At 40.1% G+C, this 18,805-nt stretch overlaps 2 protein-coding genes across 2 annotated transcripts in view; one reads left to right on the top strand and one right to left on the bottom strand.

Moving 5' to 3' along the window:
• Positions 1 to 5,562, bottom strand: part of VIRMA (vir like m6A methyltransferase associated) — a 29,257-nt gene extending 23,695 nt beyond the window's left edge. The window contains exons 1-4 of the mRNA XM_070940448.1: positions 5,483 to 5,562; positions 2,096 to 2,211; positions 852 to 938; positions 371 to 419 (exon numbers count right to left, since the gene is read on the bottom strand). Of these exons, the coding sequence (XP_070796549.1) occupies positions 371 to 419; positions 852 to 938; positions 2,096 to 2,211; positions 5,483 to 5,545 (315 nt within the window). The 5' untranslated portion in view covers positions 5,546 to 5,562. The remainder of the gene's footprint in view (positions 1 to 370; positions 420 to 851; positions 939 to 2,095; positions 2,212 to 5,482) is intronic.
• Positions 5,563 to 12,292: 6,730 nt separating this feature from the next.
• ESRP1 (epithelial splicing regulatory protein 1) overlaps positions 12,293 to 18,805 on the top strand; it is a 40,560-nt gene continuing 34,047 nt past the window's right edge. Inside the window, exons 1-3 of the mRNA XM_070942121.1 lie at positions 12,293 to 12,424; positions 13,448 to 13,576; positions 15,789 to 15,902. Coding sequence (XP_070798222.1) covers positions 12,293 to 12,424; positions 13,448 to 13,576; positions 15,789 to 15,902 — 375 coding nt within the window. The remainder of the gene's footprint in view (positions 12,425 to 13,447; positions 13,577 to 15,788; positions 15,903 to 18,805) is intronic.

The raw sequence follows: 18,805 nt of genomic DNA, 5'->3' as shown, positions 1-18,805 counted from the left end.
AGAGAAATCACAAATCATCATTACACACAGTGTTTCCTAAAGTTTTCAATTTGGTAACCAATTGCAACAAACCACTCCCCAGTTATATCTCTGACGACTCCCATATCCAAAAAATGCAAAACAAAATCTCAACTCATAAGATCTAAGGCATTGTGTAAACAAACACATTTATGTAGATATGTATATATTTGTGTGTGTATATATATACTTAGTAATCCTTCAGCATCCATTGAACCAACTTTGAGAAGACTTTGATGGAATACACTGAAAGTAATCCAGTCTCTGAAGATTACCTCTGCCCAAAAGGTTTTTTAAAAATTATGATATTAACTAACGAGAGGGACAGCATCACAATTTACATAGTAATTACCTTTGCATTGGGCCTGAAAATAATTGAAGAGTTTTCATCATATTCCAGGCTATTAAGCAGAAGAAAATTAGATATTAGGTAATAAACATGCATATTTTTCTTCAACATCTTCTCTTACTAGCTAATCTTACAATAGGACCTTCTTACAACCTATCCTTTTAGAATTAGGCTGACAACTATACAACTTTGCATTAAGTGGCAGAATAGAGGAACTCTCTACCTGCATTTTATTCATTTTCCGTAGACTGTATCCCAAGGATTGCTTGTTTAATGTTATGCAATAGTACAGTTGGACAGAATTTGGCAATGTGACAGCTGAGAAGACCACAAAAAATAATGGTTACAGGAAATGGTAAGTATGTGTTATCAGAATCCCTTCTCAAGAAAGAAGTGACAAGTTTGTTTTTTATATTCCATAATTTTATAGTTTCTGGTAAAGTATATTCAGTATATTCAATGAAGGAATGTTTTTAGTACTTACCTTCCTAGCCTGTCAAATACAGGTGCACTTGGTTTGCTGACATTGTTGAAAAACAGGTCTAACTGAAATGTATGAGGAGATGTCTCACTGGGAACAGAGTCAAAGTGAAAAAAATATCATCTTTAATCAAAATCTGGTTAATGAGCAAGGCAAGCCTTAAAAGACTGCTAATCGATCTGGAGGAAGATAAAGAGTTCCCAACTGTTAAAAATAGTCAATATTTACATTATTAAGCTCTTATTTCATATATTTCATATATTTTGTAAAATATGGTCCATACTTTTCTCAAATATTCTTATGAGCAGAATGAGCATTCATATATATATATATATAATATAGATAAAACTACCAATATTTTTATTTTTGAATTAAAGCTTGTAATAAAATCTAATAAAATCCATGAATTGTAGAATAAAAAATGGTTTTTTTTTTCTTTCCATACAACAATTTCTATGACATTTGGCAATGTGTGATACTTTAATCTCTTTAATGTGTGATATTCTTTAATCTCAGGTACTTCACTAACTTTTTGGCTAATCTAGAATACATGTATGTCCACATAAAATCCTGAAGTATTAAAATGTTGTCTTTGCAATGTACTTTACATTGAATCGCTTGACAATGAGATGGCCAGCATATAAATTAAATAAATCAAGTACTCAATGCAACTGTCAATGATCTCCTTTTCCAACTAGTGGAAACTGCTTTTGAAACAAGTGTAAGCAAGATCTCAGAAACAAACATCTATTGCTTCCTCTTCTTCTTCTATCTTGAGTCATGATTTGCAATATCTGAATTGGGCAAACAAGAATTGATATTAGCCAGAACTGACTCCAAACTATGGCTGGCAAATCCAGCTCAAAAGATTATTTTCTCAGCAATTCTTTTACTTTTTCATCAGCATTTCATACATCCTGCCATTACTTATTCAAAATTGAAAAATTATAAGAGCTATATTTCTTGTCTCAATTAAAACACAAATCCTTTTCAAAGTTATTTTATATTTTTGGTTTCTTAAAGCTGAAGTATATTCCATTATATAATGCTGGATGGACCCAGGAAATCTCAGGTTCAGGTCTTTTGCTAATTTAGGCATATACTTTCACTCTGTGATTCAATATCCCATTTTACAGAAGTTAACATATCTTCTCATAAAAATAAGAGAACATCACAAAGCACTCTGCATGTTAAAAATGACATAGAAAACAGTGCTGGACAATCTCTTATATCATTTTTTTGCTTACCCATAAGCTCTACTTTCAGGTAAGTTAGAGTGAGCTCTTATTCCTGGAGGAATCACACGCACTTCATTGATGTAAACTACACATGGAAAGCGAACCACGTCTACATTAGTGCTTTGCTAGAAAAAAAATGAACAAAATTCATGAATTTTGAAGTGCAAAGTAACTTTGTTTTGTTTCATGAGCACTCAAAAATCTGTCAAAATATGCATTTCACATAATCCAGACATTGCCTAAAAGTAACAAGTGGTATAACCATAACCATTCATTCTTCCCGACATGTCCAGATGTAACATGCCATCTGCAACAGACAATACCATTAAAAACAACACTGCAGAATTCATTTTAATTTGGCTTTTGTCATTTTAACAGTGCCCCATTTTTCTATGATAAACATTGTAACCCTATGTACAATATTGCATATCTGGACACTTAATAAACTTGGACACCTGGTTCACAATTAGTTTTTACTTGTTTTCCTACGCAAAGACATGTCCTCAAGCATGGAGTGAATTTATGATATTGTGAAATTGTAACATAATGTGTGGATGGCCTTGCAAAACTTGGGCAAGAGATGCTGCCTAGGATCTCTTAACAGTCAGATAAAGAAACTGAGAAGGACTCTCCCTAGTGGATCAAGCATTTAAAAGTGGTGGTGGAAAATTTGTACTTGCAGGCTTTCAAGATTCTGTTAATGTAGCCTTTCAATAAAGTACAATTGCTTCATCTAGTCATGTTTCCTAGTCATGGTTTACCTGGAAGGGCTGACAGAAATATTGACAAATATTTATGGGAAGATCGAATAACACTATGTTTGCTGTAATGCAACAAACATGCTGCACAAATTGTGGTGAGAAGAAACATTTTAGTTAGTTGATTAATTAATTAAAATTCATCTTAGCCATCAAATTTCAATGGACCTGTTAGGGACAGAGACAAATATCATGTTAATAAGCCTGATGAGATGCAGAGGCAGATGATTTGCAGGAAAGGTCCAGGAATTGATTTGAAGAGGCCAAGCAGACAAGAAATAAAGATCTGAAAAACATCTGCAGAGTGACAAGTGAAGAAAAAAGAAGTTGCAGAAAATAGAAAAGATTTAATATTTAGCAAAAATATGGAAAAATTGATTATTCATAAGAACTACTGACACAATCTAACAGTATTTTACTTAAAATTTTACTGCTCAGCCTGCAGAAACTTAAAATCATCTAATTTAAATAATTAAATCAAATAATTAAATTAAGTTGGAGAAGACTCCTAAGAATATCATGAACAGCAAAGAAAATAAACTATGGATCACTGAACACATTAACCCATAGATCTCGCTTGAGGCATAAATCGAGAGGGGCAGATCTAAGATGGCAACAAAGCAGCAGCTTCTCTACTGAATTCCATACGATAGTTTATTTGTGGTAAACAGTCAAAATGACCAAGCTCAAATTATAATAGCATCAGAACATTATGTGAAGATCCAGCTCTCTAGAAAAGGCTCTAATATTGGGAAAGGTGGCAGGAAAAAGAAGACCAGGATGACCAATGTGGATGGTCTAAGTGGCAGTGGCAGTGGCAATGAGTGAACTATTGAGAGACTTGAAAGACTAGATAGATCCACATAAATAGACAGACAGACGTATTTCTTAGCATACATTCACAGGACTGCAGTTAATAGAAACTGAACCTAACTTGTGAATATCTCTTCTTTACAGGATATGTGACTGGTTTTATCTGATGTTCAACAAAGAAGTTCAATTCCAATAACTTGTCAGCAAATTCTTTTAACATTAAAGAAATAAGTAATTCTTAAAATAAAACAAGAACATTTTAGGAACCCCAACTTTTTATAGTTTTAAACACTGACTGCTTTTAAATTCTACATACTCTAAGAACTCTTAATCAAAAGGTGCATAAATAAAAACATCTAAACATTATAAAATCTTCCCCAAAAATATAGCCTAAGATTCCTCAGTAAACAATCAATTCTTATGCAATTATATTATTGATATTCTTAGTAATGTTAAGAGTATCAATTGGAAAGCCAGGATACTATTATAACAATAAACTAGTAATAATCAGATTGAATCATTTAGTTGGAAGATCTTAGAGGATATTTAGCCTTACCCACTGCTCAGTACAGGATTCACTACTGCATGTTTGATAGATGACTATCCAACCTCCATTTGCAGACTTTCTTATGCCTATCCTGAACCAGTTTTGACCCACTGGTTCTGCTCCTACCAATAAAGAATAAGTCCTCTTCATGCGACACCTTTCTGATATAGACTAAATGATCCCAAATCATTTAACCATTCCTTATTTGGTTTGCTCTCCAGATCCCTCACAATCTTTAACATAATTGCTCTTTCCCCATTTCAATATATTTCATGTCCTTTTTAAAACTGAGATCAAAATAAACTAATGAAGTTTTACCAGCTTATACTGAAATGTACTAAAATAACATAATAAAAAAAAATCAACATGCCCTTCATTTGCTAGATATGGGCAAAAAGCATATTAAAAACCAAAGGGGCTGGAATTCTCCTGATACATTTTTATTACACTATCCAAAATAATCTAAGCACCTAACATTGGGCAAAAGGTTCCTTTTACCTATCTCCTAGCATAAATTTTAAATTAAATTCTTATATCAAGACAACAGAGCTCCAAAGCTGCATGCATGTATACAATCCACACTAATTTCACATATAAAGCAGTATACCACCTGCACTTCAATTGATCTTAGAAATCAAATAGCACATAAATATAATGATTGCATGTAGAGAAATTTATATTCAAAGATTGATTTATTGTTGCTTACTGTCTATACAACATTTCGATGAATCCCATTATTTCTTTTATCTTGATAATGAATTTAAGAAAGCGACATGTTTTTAAATGTTGATTAATAGAGGATGATTTTATTGCGGTCATTATTTAACTAAATTAGTCCTATACCGGCATTTCGCCCTTCAAAGCTTTACTAGGGGAGAGATAGGAACAGGAATTATATCGCTATGAACTATAATCGGAAGGTTCATATTTCGATTGAAAGATAAACTTGGGGGGGGGGAGGTTATGCCAAAACGGCAAAAAATTTAAATATCCATCATATCTATACACGGCTGCACACCTACGGCTCAACCAGATCGATATATATATATAATATATAAACAACTTTATATATATATATAAACAACTATCGCTACCGTTACGTGAAGCTGATTTCCTTTGTGGAGATTGCAGAAGGAGCTTTGAACATAAGAGCCCATTAATTCCCACCTGATAATGAACATCTTCTCTCAGAGCCCAATTCCATCCTATCTGGAAGGCGGGGGTCGGGGGGGGGAATGGAGGGGGATGGGATAGAAAGACCCACATTGCCTCCGTTACCTCAGTACTCTGGTGTTTGAAAGTATCCAAAAAAAGCAGCTCCGTTGTTGCATCCGCCGCCATCTTGCGTCGGCGGAAGCGCCGAACCTTCGATGACGAGCACTTCCGGGGCAAAAAAAAGTGTGTGGGGGGGGTTGGCATGTGGTTTGCATAGCTGCCTTTGCCCTTCTTTTTTATCTGTATAAAAAGCAAAACAAACCACCCATGCTCGGAGGTTAAAAATCAGGAAGGCAGGGATTTTTTTGAATTTCTTTTTAAGGTACCATAAACCAGGGGTCTCCAACCTTGACAACTTTAAACCTGGCGGACTTCAACTCCCAGAATTCCTCAGCCAGCTTTGCTGGCTGAGGAATTCTGGGAGTTGAAGTCCGCCAGGCTTAAAGTGACCAAGGTCTCCAAGTTTTCCTGGCTGAGGAATTCTGGGAGTTGAAGTCTTAAAGTTGCCAAGGTTGGAGACCCCTGCCATAGACCAACAGCAGCTCTCCTGCTATAACATCTCGAGTTTGACAGCAAACGGACAGGTCGATGAGGTTGTTAAAACCGCAGTACAAGTCTTCTCTTATTTAGGAATAGTATTATTTGCTTACGATTGGTTCCAGTTGAGTCTCGCTTTAAGTATTTTTTTATAGCAAGCCTGCAACGAGTGGGAATGAATTTATAAGGCAGGAGCATTTGAAAATAAGACGCCCATATAATAAAGTGACTTCTGAGATTTCCGGTGCCCGGTTCAGATATATCTAACTGGGATTATGTCCAAATGAGCAGTGAGGCCGGCTCTGGATGAATAAATGAGCATTGAACTGAGAAAAGCCTTTCTTTAAAAATCCACAGGAGGAAGACAATGGCACCTTTTCTGACTAACACATTTTATGAAAAGACATCAGGCTCCACTCTGTATTGGATGATGTGAGCCATAAGATCGCAAACGTGGCTATAAATTAGGCAGCATCTTTTCCGACCAATACATTTTATTAAAAAAAATAAAAATGTATTAGTCGGAAAAGATGCTGCCTTATTTTTTTCTATCATTCACATGACTACTGTTTTTAAAACCACTTTAGTCCCGAAATCCGTTCATCTTGAAAATAAATTTCAGGCACTGGGCTTACTAGAAGCTGGTCCAGGAGTGAAATCCAGCAGGTTCTGACAGGTTCTGGAGAACCGCTAGCAGAAATTTTGAGTAGTTCGGAGAACCGGCAAATACCAGCTCTGGCTGGCCCCAGAGTAGGGTGGGAATGGAGATTTTGCAATATCCTTCCCCCAGGAGTGGGGAGGGAATGGAGATGTTGCAGTATCCTTCCTCTGCCATACCCACCAAGCCCACCACAGAAACAGTAGTAAAAAAAAAATTGAATTTCACCACTGAGCTGGTCCATGAATGTCACGTATTCTTCAGGGATTCTGACTGGTGACGTGTTTCTGTTCACTGAGCACTTAACAGCTGGCATAACATCCCAAATAGGATGTAATAATACAGTTAGATTCCACGTAAAGCCCAGAAAGTAATTTAGATACCAGGACTTTTAATGCCAGCGGCAACATCTACACAGTAAACCATGGCAATAAGGAAAGATATTTCCCCTTATATCAGCTTGCAAAAACTGATGGTCTGATGGGCTTCTTTGTGAGTCGATTTAGGATGACCAGAGATGAGTTTTGACAACATGCATTCTCTGCAGAAATGCACAGAGTGACTTCTCAGTACAGTAAAGGATGTATTCTGATTTATTGTATTTCCTCTTAATCAAGTCTTACCTAAATTAACATCTCCAAATGTCCTGTAAGGCACTCCAAACACACAGAAAAGTTTAAAAGAATAAAAAGGGGGCAATTTTGTAAGCCAAGTCACTTGGAATGCCTCCGAGAAGAAAAAATATAATACATAAAAAGGATTTCTACATTTAGATTTTCCCATTCCGGCTTCCGCTCTCATGCAGAGCTAGACAGATGTGTTGTTTGCTTTACTAGAACCTGGAAATTTTGTAAACAAACCACAAAAAGCAGTTGTCAAACCAAACAGCCATCAAAATGCTTCTGAATACAGATGGTTCCTAGAAATTCCGAACCGGTACCATACCAGAGTTCTGCCCTTAAACATAAAACGCAAACTGGAGCTATCTCCTATGCTACCCTATGGTACCTTCCAGATGTTGGATTAACTCTCAAAATCCCTAGTTAGGCTAATGGTTGTATGAGCAAGAGATACAGAAGTTGAAGTCCAGCTGAGAGCAACATTCTTGTTTAACTCTAATTCGTTGTAATACCGGTAAAGTTGTTATCCTTAGTTGCAAAGTTGTGTCTGACCTATCGTGACCCCATGGACAACTTTCCTCCAGGCCTTTCTGTCTTCTACCATCCCCCGAGACCATTTAAGCCAGTGGTTCTCAACCTGGGGGTCGAACAACCCTTTCACAGGGGTCGCCTAAGACCATCGGAAAACACATATTTTCAATGGTTTTAGGAATAATTTTATGGTTGGGGGTCACCACAACATGAGGAACTGTATAAAAGGGTTGCGGCATTAGGAAGGTTAAGAACCACTGATTTAAGCTCACTTAAATGACTGCTTCAGTGACTCCATTCAGCCACCTCATTCTCTGCCATCCCCTTCTTATTTTGCCCTCAACCGTTCCCAGCAGACTCTTCTCCTTCCTTCTCATTAAATGGCCGGTAAAAAAAATACCGGTAATAGCTGCTGCTGAAAAGAAAAAGCGAGCCGGGTAGACAGAAATCCTCATTAACTTTCTTAAAATCAGTCCAGAAACCTACTCAAATCTTCCGCGATCCCTTTTTTTTACTGTATTTGTAGGGTTGCCAGGTGTCCACTATTTGAACGGACAGTCCACTTTTTTCACATTATGTTCACTATTTTTTTTCACAAAATAGTGGACATTTTTTTTCTATTCAAAAGCTTTATGATGAAATGGTACGTAATCTAAAGCTGTACAGCCTAAGAAAATAAGGATAGGAGAATCGCGTTTTGTCTTTTTTTTTTCATAAGTTAGAATGAGACAAAGATCGAATATCCATTGAACTCGATTGTCCGAAAAAATTAATGATGAGATTAAAATAAAAATATATTATAAAATTATGTACAGTTCACATTTTTAAAATGTATTGTAGCTTGTGTCGACTGACCTAAAATGGCGTGTTAAAATGTTTGTAAGAAAATATATAATTTAATTGTAAAAAATTTTTTATTTTTTTACTATTTAAACCCCCCCTCCCTCCCCCCCCAGCTTTTTTGGAAGCAGACCTGGCAACAACAATCTGGGCAACGCGCTTAGGGGACAGCCGTGTTATCTACCTATCCGTTTCTTTACCTAGCTACTCCCGGAGCAGCGTCGGGCGTAGCAGCCACCTGTGGAGAGGCGAGCCCCTGCGCAGACTCCAGAACCGCCATTGAAAAGCTTTTTGACCGCTTTCATGAATGGCAGGCAGGCAACCAGCAGGGGAAGCGCTGTTTCTTTCCCCCTGAGGAGGGCGGAGCAAGCGAGAGTCTCCTCCCCTTCCAAAGGAACGATTGGCCGCTTCCTGCAACGATTTGCTCCGTGAGGAAGAGGTGACTGGTGGGGCTTCAAGCCTCCGAAACTTGCCCGCCTAGTCCTGCAGCGACGCTGCGAATTCAGCCACCTGTTTTCGGCTGCCTCAGTTTCTATCGCGGGTGGAGGTCTTTCTTGCCAAGCGCAGGCACAGAGAGAGACGTTGGACAAAAAAAAGAGCAGATCATTGTATGTAGATGGCTGTGTGACCTGCTCCTCAGCCCAACGTTTGATTGCAAAACGATTCATTCCACCGCTCTGGAGCTTCTGCGCATACGCTGCAGCTGAATGAAAACATTTTTTTTTATTATTTGATTTATATGCCGCCCTTCTCCGGAGACTCAGGGCGGCTTACAGTGCGTTAAGCAATAGCCTTCATAACTTTTGTATATTTTATACAAAGTCAGCTTATTGCCCCCACAAACTGGGGCCTCAATTTAATCAAACGGACTTGCTTGGAAGGCCGCCCTTCCCCAGGCTGGGGTCCAATTCCCATCATCCTCGCCAGCCTCTCCAACTGCTGGAGAAAAGATCAGAGATCAAAGTTGAGGGCTGGGCTGGAGAAAGGCTGGTCCCCCCACCCACCCACCCACCCCGAGGCTTCACCCTCTGGAATCTGCATTGGCCAGTGCCTGCCTTGTTCACCTGAGCGAGGGCGGCGGCGCCTTTGAATGAAAGAAAGCAAAGACAAATCAGAACCTACAGCGCGAAGATGCGCCCTTCAGAGACTTACTTTTCTTTCCCTGATTGGGCTGGTTGGTTCTTCTATTGCTTTACCCGATGCTTCCTCCCACTTGCAAGGCTCTCCCCCTTGCCCTCCACGTTTGACACCGTCCAAAAGGCTGAGCTGTCAGCTGTCCTGGCTTCTTGGCTGAATTTTGAGTTAGCCAAGCTATTTGGAGCGAATCTGATGCTCTTTTGGTAATTCGATGTCTTGCTAAGAATTCAAATCAGTAGGTTTAACAATACTACTTGCACTACTTTAAGGGCAAGCTTGCTGTGTCCCCGTATTCGCTCTGCTGTCTTTCAGCTTTTTCAGGTGATTCTATTTTAATATTTTATTTCAAAATAAGGAAGGGCGCAAATGGGATTCTCTGGAAGGAACCTGGGCTGCATCTTCGGATGAAATGAGAGAGGATTTACTCAATTAACTGGAATACAGCTCACTGGAAAGCAAATTAATCACCTGCCATATTTACACAATACTTAAGATTAACATGGGGTTTAGCTAGTTTAGGATTCAGTGGATCAACTAGATCAGTGTTTCTCAACCTTGGAAGCTTGAAGATGGGTGGACTTCAACTCCCAGAATTCCCCAGCCAGCGCTGCTGACTGGGGGATTCTGGGAGTTGAAGTCCACCCATCTTCAAGCTACCAAGGTTGAGAAACACTGAACTAGATTTAAAAGACTGCAGGTACTTAACATTCAATCCATAGTGAGTGAGACCTGCTGAGTTGAATGGCACTTATACCTCAAGAAGGATGAAAATTAAAAGCAAAATGTCACGTGTGCTTATTCCAAACTAAGTGCTACTAGATTCACTGGAATTTGTGTATCAAATCTGCAGTTTGTTAAATCTACTGAATACAGGGCTATTGCAGCCCTGTACATACAATGGCCACCTACTCTGCTTCTCAATTTTAAATGCCTTGGGCAGCTACTATAGCTCTTTTTGTTCCAACTTGTGCCCCTCCCTTTCAAGTTAACCATCTTTTATCTCATGACCCACTCTACTAAAGCTTTTGGATTGCAACATTGAAAGTTTGCAAAAGGGAGCACACTCTTCGCTGCTTTTACTGCAGCAGACTAAGATAACATCTTAAAATATCTAAAATTGAATGGAGTTTGGTTTCAAGTACCTGAAAATAGCTCAAGCCCTCTAGCATTCCTAATATATTTTGACCTCTAAGCAAGACTAATATCAGCAATAGTTTAATGTTAGGTGCATTTAAACAGAGTTTATTTCTACTTGGGATTACTGGCAGCATTTTAATAAAGTTGACACAAACTTACTCCAGTCATATTTCAGTATAACAAATTTCTATATGTAGAGATAAATTGCACTAATGATATAGGTGCAATTTATTTCTAAAGTATCCATAACCTTGGATTGTTGCCAGCCCAACTTTTCTATATTTTTCTAATACAGATATAGTAGCTCTATCAGGATAGAGCTTATTCATTCATTGCTGCTTAACCAACCAATTTAACATCTCCAAATTTGTTGAACTTTTTCAAGTCAGAGTTGGCTCCTGGCACATGAGTGGATTAGTCCTTGTAGCTTTCTTGGCATCTTTTTGGAAGTAGTTTGCCATTGCCTCATTCCTAGGGCTGAGTGTGTGTGACTGGTCCAATTTCACTCAATTTGGTTTTATGCCTAAAGTAAGACTAGCATTCATAGTCCATGACTTTTTAGCCTTGTGCCTTAACTACTACACCAAATTGGCTCTCATAATTTTTATTTTAATTAAAATTACAAGAGCTGAAATCCATAAAGAGCTCCAGGTTGAGACAGTGTTATATTTCATGTTCTTCTGGTGTTTCTCAATCTGTTTACACACGTGGAAAGCACCTGCCGAGGAACATTATAGTGAAATGTCCAGTAGACAAGAAGGCAATCAGCTGCTTTACACTGACAGTGCCTTTGACCCCACGTTCTACATGCCTCACCAGCCCTCAGCCAGCTGCGCTCTTCCTGGCTGGAGCTCTGCTCCCCTATAGCGAGCCCTTAGTCCGTCCCCTCTTATTGCCACGTCCCAATGGGAAAGAGCCAATGGGCGGGCTACCTCAGGTGTCTCCAGCCCGCTCGGGCTTACCTGCACCACGTGGGGAGGGAGGAGTGGGCAGGTAGAGCCACCTCCCTAAACAGCCAAGCCCGCAGCCATTGCGCGCTTCCGAGGGGTGTAGCCGAACTTATGCTTCGGAATTGGCTCCCATGTAATTAAGTTTCTCTGGGCCCCCCCCTCCGAAAGCCACAACGGGGCCTGCGTCTCTCTCTCCTAAAAGAAGGACCAGGACAGAAAAGCAGGGCTTTGGTGGTTGGAGGTGGGGGCCAGGGAGGTGGCGTTTTCCTTCCTTCCTTCTTTCCTTCCTTCCTTCCTTTCTTTCTTACACTATAAATTGGGCTCCGAAATAGCGGCTGGCTGGTTTTTGCGAGGAGGTTTTCTTCTTTGCAAAGTTTGGTGAAGTGCGTGGGGGGGGGTGTTGTTTGTCTTTCCTTTTTCTCCACCCCAATTTCGGGGGGCTTCTTTCTCGTCTGCCTTCAGCATGACGACGTCTCCCGATTACCTGGTCATCCTCTTTGGGGTCACCGCTGGGGCGACCGGAGCTCGACTGGGCTCCGATGAGAGAGAATTAATCCAGCTCCTATGGCGAGTAGTAGATCTGGCCAGCAAAAAGGTATTTATTTTATTTATTTATTTATTTTGGCCCGGCGTGGAGTTGGCGGGTTATGAATTTACCTGAACGTGGCCGGGGGGGAAAAAACCTTCTCTCTTCCACTTTTTTAAGTTAACTGGCTCCCGGATCGGTTCAAATAATAGGAGTTAAAACTATGGGACCAGCCCAATCCGCGCTTATTGAGGAGATAAACCCGACTCTCGATTTCGAAAGATTAGTAGAACTTCGGAGGGATTTTGTCCGAGCTGTTGTAAATCGTGTGGGGGGGGGGGATGGATATTCCACAGAGGAACTATAATCACCGGTGGGGAAAAGGCAGATAATTTAAATCGGTCTTTTTTTGCACTTTGATGACCAAAATTGGTTGGGCGTGTTGGGAAAGTTTTCGTTCGAAGGGGGAAGTAGTAGGCTTTGGGTGGGGGGTGGGGGGATCGGGGAACGTTGCGGGGTTAAATGTGTTTCCCCCTTCCCCCCCCAAAAAAGAGGAGCGGGGTTGGAGACTTGGAGTCGAGATGGAAGGGCTGGATCCCCGATTTTGGATTCCAGTTTTTTGGGGATTTTTTGAGGAGGGGGTTATAAATGAGCCTCCTGGTTTTTCTCCAAGGGGGCTCGAAAGAAAACCGTAGGACGCACCAGGGTCCCTGCCTGCCGTCCCTCGAGCAGGTGGAAGAAAGCGATTCCAAAAGAAAATTTATTGGGAGTCTCTCTTAATGGAGAAAAAGGCCACTTTCTCCTTGGGCCAAGAGACCGAGCCTCTAGAGCAGGGGTCTCCAACTTGGGCAACTTGAAGCCTGGTGGGGGAATTTTGGGAGTTGAAGTCCACCAGGCTTCAAGTTGCCCAAGTTGGAGACCCCTGCTCTAGAGATCAACCCCCCCCCCCCCGGCTAAGAAAGCCTTCGCCGCCCACTACCCCTCTTCCCGGCGGGGGCTGGCTGGCTGGCTGCCAGATCCCATGGGGGCGAACTGATCTCTTCCTTTCCTCCCCAACCCTCCCCCTCTCCTCTCCCCCACTTTTCCCTGGAGGTGGGCAGTCTTCACCACGTCCTGATCGGGCCCGATCGCCTGGAGCTGACGGACGAATGCAGAGAGGAGACCGGCTTAGACGAGGACAGTCTGGCGCTCGCCCCGCAGCTGGAACAAGCCCTGGGGCAGGTAGGCGAGACGGACACGAGGCCCTTTTCCTTTCCAGGGCCGAACCTTGGCTTGCTTGCCCCCCCTCCCCCCTCCTCACCAGACAGAGCTTTCTGGAAATCGGGGTGTGCGAGGCGCACCAGATCACTCCGGGGTTGGGTGTGTTGTGGGAAGGGAAGGAGATTAGAGGTGACTCACAGCCAGAGAGAGGGAGAGCGAGCGGGAGAGGCAGGTGGCTTCTTGCCCACGTGGACTGGGGGTGCCTGAACTGGGATGGCCAGCCTGGTTGAGTCAGAGATGCTAGTGACCCGACTGTCACTGGGGTCAGTGATACCTGCTGCTATCAGCTCTAGGGTACTTATAATCATTTATTAGTGATCCCCAGAGTCATCTACTCTGACCCAGTGAAGAATCTAAAGGTGGGGTGGGGAGAGAGGGTGTTCAATAAAGTCAAAAAGACAGTCACAACTATGTGCGGCCACCACATTGATTTGGATGCTCCAAATCACCCAGCTGTCCTTGAGTCATATCCTCAATAGTTGGGTTGGATGACCCCCTATAGAGCAGTGTTTCTCAACCATGGTAAATTTAAGACAAGAGGACGTCAACTCCCACGGCTGGCTGGGGAATGGTGGAAGTTGAATCCGGTGAATTTAAGTTCCACACATCTTAGAGTGGCCAAAGTTGAGGAACGCTGCCCAAGGATATGCAGTACGTCGGCGAGGAAATATCCCATAATAGTATTCAATCTCATGTGATTTAAGGGCTGGCCGAAGATGTGACTGAACTCTTGAAAGGTTTCTGGTTGCCCCCTGGTTGGAATAGCAGTGTAAACAAAAAACCTAACTTATGCTGTAATGATTTGGATCAGAGGCCTCTTGCTGCTTTCTAACTATCTTGGATTTCTCACCGTATTTCCTAGACAGCAGGGGATTTCTGAGTGTACAGTACAGCACAGTTAAAAGACTGAGGAAATCTAATCTAGTGTCTCCATTAAAGACTTCTTCCTTCTCATGGAGCTAATGGTGACTTTGCCATGTTCTTGATGGTTGAAGTTGATTACTACAAATGCATCAAGATTCATGCAAATAATACAATTAGTCTAGCTTTTAAACTGAAAGGTACACCCTCACTCAAGCTGAGGTCAAGCACTGCTGATTGCATGGGAATATCAAGGCTTTTTTGGCAACAGTACAAGAGTGATTTGCCATTATCTTTTTTCTTGGAAGTATTTTCCGCTTTCCAGTTAGCCTAAAGCTCTAGTTTCCTAGGGATGTCCCATCTCAGTTTGGTCTAATGCTTAGACCAAGCTAGAAAGTGGGAGACCATGAATTCAATTCCCACCTTAGCCATGAAAGCCAGCTTGGGTGACTTTGGGGTCAGTCATTCTCTCTCAGCCCAATCCATCTCACAGGGTTGTGGGGAAAATAAGAGGAAGGTGTATTGGATATATTCACCAGCTTGAGTTATTTGTAAAAATACCAAAAGGTGGGATACAAGTAAATAAAAATTAAATGATTTGGATCCTGTTTGTCTTTTTTCACTGTTTGTACCAGCCAGTTTGGATAGCTACAACTCCACCCAAGCCACTCTGCAATCTGTTGCACCAAGTGTATTGCATTACAATTCTCAATTATTGTGTTTTCTGGAAGACTGGAGAAGGCTGATTTAGGTGATCTTTTTAGATGCAACAGCTTTTTGAAAAGATACTGACCGTGATAAGACAAATCAAAATAATTCACAAGCATTAGCTATGTCAAATAGGCTGACACAGCTATTGTGTGTTGCTGTTTCTACCATTATTATCGAAGAGTTTGAACTGATACCAATTTCTATGACACTGGAAAAGGGGTCTTCAATTAAAACAGACTTTCTGTGTGGTGCTGGAAAATCAGAGGACTCCAGCCAAGATGTCATAAAAAGTATGATAATTCAAGTTACTAGAGCATTGTTTCTCAACCTTGGCAACTTTAAGACATATAGACTATGGTGGCTGGGGAATTCTGGGAGTTGAAGTCCACACATCTTAAAGTTGCCAAGGTTGAGAAACACTGTATTAGTTAGCTAGCATGGAAGAAAATGAACTTCCCATTTCAGGGGGAATTGTTTGGCATAAACAATGCCTCCCATTTACATTAAGATGTGCATCCTTAGTGAAAGTATGCAAATATTAATTTTACAGAATGCACTTTCATATCATAAATGGGGCTTTCTGCTTTGTATCCTTTTTTAGTTCAACCAGTCTGTGAGCAATGAACTAAATATTGGCGTTGGTACGTCCTTCTGTCTCTGTGCCGATGGGCAACTTCATATCAGGCAGGTTTTACATCCTGAAGCATCAAAAAAGGTAAGTGGACTAAATTCAATCTCTCTCCTCCCCCCCTCCCAAAATCAAGCTGTGATGCAGCACACAAGTTTTCCCTTAAAAACTGATATTTGCTGTCACATTTTTGCTTATTAAGGCTTAAGACATTACAGCTGGAATTGCATTATTGACTCCCTAGCTAAACTTTTCGGGTTTCCTGGTGTTTGAAATATTAAAAACAATGTGCCACATTTTATTATTCACAGGCAATGTATTTGCATTTCCATGTTACAAAGAATTAAGAATCGATTTAAGCTTAATGAATTTGAGTTTTGCATCAATCTTGCCCATGAGTAGATATTGAGGAGCAAAAGGAAGTAGCCGAGCAAAACCATCATGTCTTTTAGATGCCTGGGAAAAGTTTTTAACTGATCTTAGAACAGTGCTTCTCAACCTTAGCCATTTTAAGATGTAGGGAATTCAAAATCCAGAATTCTGCAGCCAGTCACAGGATTTTGAAGTCCCTACATCTTAAAATTGCTAAGATTGTGAAATAGACAGTTCTTGTTCAAGCATTTTGTTTGCTGCTTATTTGGTTGTACTGCTTTGTTTTGGATTTCTTGCAAGTTATCTTGAAATTTGGAATAAATGTAACACATGTAACCATGGATAATATATCTTTTTAAAGTGTTTAACTCAGTAATGATTGCTTGTATTATAACAATTCTCTATAAGGAACTGTTGCAATTTGTCTTTTAGATGTGGAGTGACTTTATATTTGGCTGCAGTTAGTATATTTCATTGTTTTTATCACTCTTCTGTTCAAAGAGATTAAATCTCTCATCTGCATCTTCAAAAATCACATTGCTGTAGATCTTGAAATTCTGGTAGTGAACAGTATCTATTCCCCAAGCATTCCCACTGTCTCGGTGTTCTATGACAAAAATATGCATCTGGCATGAATTGATACAATTTTAGAAAATAGGAAAGCATGCCACTCATACGTCACTAATTTGTCGTTTTTTCCCTTTATTATAAATAGAGTTCTTCTTAACCTACAGGTATCATTTCTCATAAAACAATTGAGTTCAAACTGTAATGGATTAGTCTCAATCCTTGCTAAGATTCTACTCTTTGGCCGTGCCACTGAATAAAACACTTACATTCTTGAGGGATTGAAACCCAAAATAGTGTTCAGTTCAAGAGACTTGGTGCTCCTTTTAATATAAAGGCCCAACATATTTTTAATTTTTTCTTGTTCCCACCAAATGAACACATTTTGTTATCTTCTTCTGTATTGTTTATATATTCTAAAATCTTACACACATCCTACAGCAAAGCTGAAGATCTCTCATTTTATAGTGAGAGATTATATGCCATTTTATAGTGGCATTGATAGTTACTTGGCAGTTCTTTAACAGAAAAAGAAGTGATAAATAAACTGATGTAGCTGGCAAACTCTTGGGAAAAATCAGTTTACATTTAGTCATAGTTGCTACCAACCTACCACTATCTGAGTATGATAATTTTCTACACAGCCTCTGAGCAAAATTAAATTGATGACATATTCTCAGTGCATGATTTCATCTATCCTGTGAAGCCCAGCTTACATTCAGCTTGTAACAAATCAGTCTCCTTCAGCAGAGAATTCCCTCCAGATATCTCAAGGGGCTTGAAGCAGTTGTCTGTCAATGTATCACAAAACAGAGATCAATCATTCACAAAAGCATGCATTTCATCTCCACTCCTTTCTCTCAGCCATGCAAAGAAATAATGCTTGTCTGGAGTTTATAGTTGGATAGAGCATCAACTAGCTTCACAAGGCAAGGAAAATTTCCTCTTTACAACTAGAAGATGGAAGACTTTCAGCCCATCTTTTTAAACTGTGGCTGCAAAGGAGAACAGCTGTTCTCAAAGCTAGGAAACTATGGCGAGATGAGTTGCACTTTTGTTCCACCAAAACAAAAAGTCTACAGTGGTTATGTCAAAAACATGGCATCTTGAAATAAAATTTAAGAAATTAACCTTGAGACAAACCTGTCTTAAAATGACAGGGTGAGAGGGATTCTGTTGTTACTCCTTTGGGATAAGTTCAATTGAACAATCCTTGCATTGTATGAGTAACGGAAGCTGTTCCATGTTACGACTTTTCCTAATTTCTTGGGGCAATTCTATGTCAAATCATACATCTTTATGTTGTTTTGAATTGCAATCAAATGGGTGTAAAATCTTGTTAAATGTTATGGTGAATAAGACAGCATGATTGATCTGGTTAAATATTTTATGTAAACCAAAGAGGAGGCTTGAAATGGATGTTTGCTCATGGACTTTGTATAGAAATATTGTTCAAAGTAAATATTAAGATAGAAGGAAGTATGGGTGTTTTATTTATTTTCAGTTTAAAATCATTTACACTATAGGCAAAGCCTGAAAAGTCAGAACCACTGCTTTAATTGCTGATTCTGAATTTAGACTTTTCGAAGGGCTTTTGTAAAATATGTTAGACTCCATGATTGGGTTGCTTTATTAGACGTAAAAAAGAAACCACCCCAGTGCTAAACAAACCAGAATACCTAGGTTCACACAACACACTAAGCCAAAACCAACCAAATCACTTTGTGAATCTATCAGTTTATGACTTGGCATAATATATAAGCACAGCCACTGTCCTTTTTTTTCTGTGGATATGAAATTGGTAATTAAAGAAAACTAGAATCTACATAGAGGGATGAGGTGGCTCAGCGGCTAAGACGCTGAGCTTGTCGATCGAAAGGTCGGCAGTTCAGTGGTTTGAATCCCTAGTGCCATGTAATGGGGTGAACTCCCGTTACTTGTCCCAGCTTCTGCCAATCTAGCAGTTCGAAAGCACGTAAAAAAATGCAAGTAGAAAAATAGGGACCACCTTTGGTGGGAAGGTAACAGCGGCCCATGTGCCTTTGACATTT

Source organism: Pituophis catenifer, unplaced genomic scaffold (assembly GCF_029215685.1).
Source record: "Pituophis catenifer annectens isolate HBS135680 unplaced genomic scaffold, rPitCat1.0.hap2 SCAF_3, whole genome shotgun sequence".
NCBI lineage: Eukaryota > Metazoa > Chordata > Lepidosauria > Squamata > Colubridae > Pituophis > Pituophis catenifer.
Note: the sequence above shows the minus strand (reverse complement) of the source record. Positions and strands in the feature narration are given on the sequence as shown.